This window comes from Sinocyclocheilus grahami, unplaced genomic scaffold (genome assembly GCF_001515645.1).
Source record: "Sinocyclocheilus grahami isolate Dianchi unplaced genomic scaffold, SAMN03320097.WGS_v1.1 scaffold1346.1, whole genome shotgun sequence".
In the NCBI taxonomy this organism is placed as follows: Eukaryota; Metazoa; Chordata; class Actinopteri; order Cypriniformes; family Cyprinidae; genus Sinocyclocheilus; species Sinocyclocheilus grahami.
In genome coordinates this window covers 91,502-97,706 of record NW_015506525.1, presented here as the reverse complement: position 1 = coordinate 97,706, position 6,205 = coordinate 91,502, and the positions used below count along the sequence as shown (strand labels likewise).

The window sequence follows — 6,205 nt, the reverse complement described above, 5'->3', positions numbered from 1 at the left end:
ATTGGGCGTTCGAGAGGGTTCCTCGAGCTGAAGGGATCCCCCGAATTTGGTGCGGATCCGCCGTGCCGTTACGGAGATATGGCCGTTCAAAGTTTCAATGGTGTTCCATACACTTAAGTTTTAAAGTGTTTCATCCAGGTCACCAGTAGCAAACAATGGAGCATTTTATCTGTGTTTTATGTTCTGTAAAAAAAAAATTCATATCGGCGGCATATTCGCCGATACCGATATATCTGCGACGGGCTCATATCGGCCGATAAAATCTGCAAAACGATATATCGTTCGGGCTCTACTAATTTTCATCAGTCCCAATAAATCCAATCTGATTTAAGATTCTGAAAGTTCCTAAACAGTTTCATTCAAGCAAATAAAAATTCTGTAAATATTCATTCTCATTCACTGACCAGTTCATAAGATGTAATATTCATATGCATGTTCTTAAGAAGGTATTTTTTGGAACTGATTGAGTGGATAGTCTTATACAAGCGTTTGCATGCGTAGTTTTTTCTCCTTGATCAAGTTATTTCAGGTCTACACCATCCCTGTCAATCCAGTCTAAATTTAATTCAGATCGAGCTCAGTCAGAACGATTGAGGTCTTTATATTAAGGAATATCAGTTCGATTGAGCCATCAATCCGATTGCCAGTGGATTATTTAGGTTTATGTAATGTAGCTAATCCGGCTTGCAAGATTTCCAGATTTCACCGACAGAAAGGTTTTGGGTTTCTTTGTTTGAATGTGACGTTTTGACACTCTAAAGACCTCACCTTTCATTGATTGGAATTGGGAATGTCCTGAGCTGGAAGTAAACTCTGGTTGCATAAATCATATGAAACCAATGTTTTGCAAATGTGGTACCTAAATACAATGTGCTGCAATTCAGCACAGTTCAGGCTGTGTAGTATGAAATGTGAAAGCAGAGTTAAGATTTAGGGCTGTAAATGTGCATCTTTGCCTGATTTTACAATGAAACTCTGTCTTTGCCTGTAAGTTTTGCTGCCTTCCTGCAGCTCAAACACTAGAGCAATGGTGCTAGCAACACCAAGGTCATGGGTTCAATTCCCAGGGAAAGCAAAAACTGATGAAATTTGTCCTTAAATAAAGTGCAAGTTGCTTTGGATAAAAGCATATGCCAAAAATATTGATTTCAGGGGCTGGAATTCAGAGGCAAAATTATAATATTGCCCAACAAACACAAAATATTGAGGCTTGTGCATGTTTCCACGTCTCTTTTTTGAGTAAAAATAGACTTATAAATAGCTTGTGTTCTCTCTCTTCCAGTCGGTAGTGAAGACGGGTCGGCTGCTCGTCAGTCATGAGGCTCCGGTGACCGGAGGATTCGCAGCTGAGATCAGCTCTACGGTTCAGGTAAGAGTCAGATGGGAAATCAAGGCTCTTGTGGGTATAATGATTTATAGATTAACCAGTACTGATTATCTTTTTATGTTCAAGTGTTCAAAAATTGTGGTGCTGAAGCTTTTTATTTCTGTTCATTTTCTGCGTTTTGACACTGTAACTAAATAATGGTTGGACTTTAAAACATCTGTATGCTCTCATGCTACATCATCAACCATCAAAACTTAATTCCAGTACTCATGAACGGTAGTACAGATGTATTAAAGTGCCTGGATGTGTTCTTGATATTGAGGATGCATCAAATGTGGACTTGAGAGAATCAGACCATGAAAAATCCATCAGAAGTCATCGTGGGTGGTCCACGTACGGAAGCCTGTAAGCTTTAAACTTCTCGTTCTCACTTAAGAAATTCCAGCTGCAACCTCACAAAAACGTGACAGCTCGTGAAAGTAAATATTTGTCACTTTATTCTACATTATTTTAATAAAGTGTTAAAGACCTGGAGAAAGCCTGCAATATTTTATATTGGCATAATAAAGAATCTAAACATTGACAAAGCATAGTAATACTAAGTAAAGCAGTAAAATAAAGATATAAAATAAATATGAAAATAATGTATATAATAATATGAAATAATGTTTTATTAGGTTAGGACATTGTTTGTGATGTTATTCTGTATTCATGATGCATTTGCTGCTACTAATAATTAGGGCTGTCAAAAAAAATAGAATTTTGAATATTCGTCGAATAAAAAAAAAAAAAACGCATTAGAATGCAAAAATGTTGCCATCGAATTTTATGTCTCCGTCAGCCGTGAGGCAGCCTATCAGTGGCGCACGAAATGCGACGACAATGTAAGTGTCATTGCATTTTAATGCTTTTGTTAGCCTATCCAGTTGAACCCACTAGATGCGGCGCTGCTACGTTGTTCATTCAATATATTGCGGAAAACAAGAGCATCGGTGTGGCGAAGATGTTGTTTACGGCGAAACTGAAATCAAGCCATTCACACAGAACGCATATTTATCACAATTTCTACAGGGACATCTATCAGCGTTGCACTCATGTCTCGCACAAGAGAGCGGCATGTTTAGAAAGCCATATAAAATTAATGTAGGTTCAACTCTTAAAAAACATGTCTAAAAGACGTTATGGCGGTTTTTCCCTATCCCACTGTATCTCATGTTTTTAAATGAAGAAAGTAGCCGACTCTTTGTGATTGGTTTTCGGTCCTTTGTATTAAACTATACATACATGCGAAGATGTTGTTTACGGCGAAACTGAAATCAAGCCATTCACACAGAACGCATATTTATCACAATTTCTACAGGGACATCTATCAGCGTTGCACTCATGTCTCGCACAAGAGAGCGGCATGTTTAGAAAGCCATATAAAATTAATGTAGGTTCAACTTTTAAAAAACATGTCTAAAAGACGTTATGGCGGTTTTCCCCCATCCCACTGAATCATGTTTTTAAATGAAGAAAGTAGCCGACTCTTTGTGATTGGTTTTCGGTCCTTTGTATTAAACTATACATACATGCATGGTGCTGGTTTTTTTCTAATTGTTTTAGCAACTTTATTAATTATATATGGTTTATAAACATTATTTTAAACATTATGCACTTTTTTTCAAAGATAGCGGTGTTATTTTATTACGCGTTGAAGAAACGTGCATAATATTCTGCTCGATGCGCCCTCTTGTGGCCTTTTTTCCCCCCTAACTGAAATTATGCCTTTTAAATTAGAATATAATTTTGATAATATAAATTTTTATAAATTCGAATTTAGTTTTTCAGTAATTTTGACAGCCCTACTAATAATGTGCTCGGACGGTCAGTTCAGTAACAAGATCACAGCGCATCTCAATTCTCACAAAGATGTGTCCTCGCTTCCTTCCGAGTTGGTTCTGGCAAGACCGGTCTTCACAAAGATGCAAGTCCATTCATTGCATTCGTGGAATTCAGAAACAGTCTTAAGAACTAGTCTGAACAACTAGCAGTTAGGCATGGGTAATCAGTCTTATTTTTTGGATTCAAATTAGACCAGTTTATGTAACTGACTTTAAAAAAAAAATAGTTGAGAACTTGATCAAAAGTTAGACTTAGTCAAATAATTTAATATCTGTAGTCATTTGCATAAAATGCTTAGACTAGACTGACATCATCGATCTTTAAAATTAAATTGGTTACATTTTCAAACTATAAACTAGTCCATAAGAACCCTGATCCAGACTTCTGTTTTCAAGCCAACTAGTGTAATTTAGCTTTTAGAAATCAGCTGAAATCAACCAAACTCAGACATTAAACTGATGCTCTAAGTGTGAAAACAAGCCTGTTTTGTAGTAGAATGAACAGAGGAAACGGTTTGTTAAGGATTCATATAATTTATTTAAAATAGGAATCTTTTGTAACATTATAAGTGTCTTTACTGTCACTTTTGATCGAGTTAATGCATCCATGCTGAGTTTAAGTACATACTGACCTCGAGCTTTTGAACAGTGGTGCTCACATTCATGAGCGTCTCGGGCCTCGGCGAGCTCGTGCTGATGGTGGAAATTTTATCAAAGAGATTGGTCCATGCATAGATGCAGGGCTGGCCTTTAAACACAAACATCAGTCATGTTTCCATTGACGTCAAAGTTTGTTGAAGCACCTGTGAGCGGGGTGGACACGCTGGGCGCTGATGAGTCAGCCGGACATGCACAGATAATGGCACTGAACAGAAAAGATGCTAAAAAAGGCTGTTAGCGGCACTGTGGTTAAGCTGAGCTGTGGTCAAGCTACTGACGTCTGCGATAGCGGCAGCTAATGTATCTGCCCTCCACCAAAACACCCAGGGTCCAACAAAACACACACGACATTCTGCAGTCTAGTGTCACAATACCAACATTTCAGTAGTCTGTACCAAAACCAGTGAGATTTCACAGTTCTCAGTGCCAATTTCAGTACCGTAGCGGGTACAGAAACATACCATATAATGCAATAAACATCAAGCGCGGAAAGCACACACAACATATCAGTTCTAGCTTTACTAACTTGACATCGCAGCCTATTTATCATCAAACCAGTAAACCAAAAATAAAAAATAACATGGCTCGATTTAAATTCCATTAAAGAATTGTCTGAAAGGTTTCATTTTACATGGATATTGGGACATGAGTGAAGTACAAGCTTGCACAATAAATAATAGTTTAGCAACCAAACATTACATTGTGAATATGGAAACATTTGGATCCACACGAGAGGTACATGAGCCCGTGTTTTGCGGGCTGCTTTTCCAATAATGATTACAATATTGAGTTATTCCACTGCACTACACTTGTTTTCTTTCCAAATCCTCACATCTCATCACATATTTGTATTTATTTATTTGTTTTCAGGGGATTTATTTGTATATTTTTACTTGCATGTTTATATTAGTTTTACTTTCCTCCTTTAACTTTTAATCCTTAATCTTATTCACATCCTTGAATGTGGTGTAGTAGGGAAAACACTGTAGATCATGTATAGTTTTACTTTTCAAAATAACAGAAATCATTAATTATGTATGTTTTTTTTAAATGCAGCGGTCTGTTGTTGGTCAGTTAGACATGGTCTGTGTGTTTGTACATAAATGTTTTATCTTGTGGGTTTCCGTTTTTATCTCTCCTCACATTTAACTTTTACACAGTTTAAGGTAAGACACGTCAAGTTTGTGTAATGAATTTCATACACGCCGGTAGTTTCAGCTTCACTTTAAATATTTTTATACTTGTGACTCTCAAAAATGCAACACCTTAGCAAACGCATAGGTAAGGTGTTAAAAACCACCCAAAACTCCCTAGGCAGGGTAACCGCATAGAAACGTCCTGCCAGATGCCCTCAACAGCTTCTTTTCAGAGGCAAACACCACTCACGATTTCTGCAGAAATGATAAAAGTCTAGTTATTCATTCACAGTAGAGACACAATCATACAGCCGAGATGCTGGAATCATTGAGCTGAGGATCTTACAGAAGCTGAGACTGTGACAGCGTACCGTTATTCCTGGAGCAGATCTCTGTGTTCCTGGACAACTCCATGGAATAGTTGGAATAATATTCAATATGTCTGTCTAATATCTGTCTCGCTCTGGCATAATAATAGCCCTATTATAATATTAATGAATGGCAAAGCAAAATTAAATCTTTACAAAGATTTGAAAACCCCTGGTTGGGAATCACTGGTTTAGACAATTGTGTTTTAGTCAACTTTGTTGATGAAGGCAGAATATTCAGTGTAGAGTTTAGGAGAAGTGTAGGGTGTGTGTGTGTGTGTGCATGTTTATGTGGTTTATGAGGACACAAATTTGTATAATAGCATGGGTATGACATAGGTATTACAACGAGAAAGTGATTTATGAGGACATTTTCAGTGTCCCCGTAATTCAAAAGGCTTATAAATAACTCAGAATGAGTTTTTTTGAAAATCTAAAAATGCAGAAAGTCTCCTGTGAGGGGTAGGTTTAGGGGTAGGGTTGGTGTAGGGCAATAGAATATACGGTTTGTACAGTATAAAAACCATTACGCCTATGGAGAGTCCCCATAAACCATAAAAACAAACCTGTGTGTGTGTGTGTGTGTGTGTGTGTGTCTGTGTCTGTGTGTGTGTATGAATAAAGCAGCAAGATTCCTCTGGAATCTAAACGTGTGTGTGTGTGTGTGTGTGTGTGTGAGGTGTGAAGGGGTTTGTGGGTAATGTTCTCCTCTAGTGTCATGTCTCTTTATTATGCAGGCATGTTTTAGACAGTATCTGATCATGTGTGTTTGCAGAAGAGTTGAATTGGCTCCTTTTCAGTTCATTAATTTGAAAACTCGATGGAAAAAAA

The 6,205-nt window shown here is 37.5% G+C and overlaps 1 protein-coding gene across 2 annotated transcripts in view; it reads left to right on the top strand.

The window, feature by feature from the left end:
- LOC107569448 (2-oxoisovalerate dehydrogenase subunit beta, mitochondrial-like) overlaps nt 1-6,205 on the top strand; it is a 73,069-nt gene that overhangs the window by 55,835 nt on the left and 11,029 nt on the right. For both annotated transcript variants that reach the window (XM_016255552.1, XM_016255551.1), the window contains exon 9: nt 1,283-1,369. In XM_016255552.1, coding sequence (XP_016111038.1) covers nt 1,283-1,369 — 87 coding nt within the window. The remainder of the gene's footprint in view (nt 1-1,282; nt 1,370-6,205) is intronic.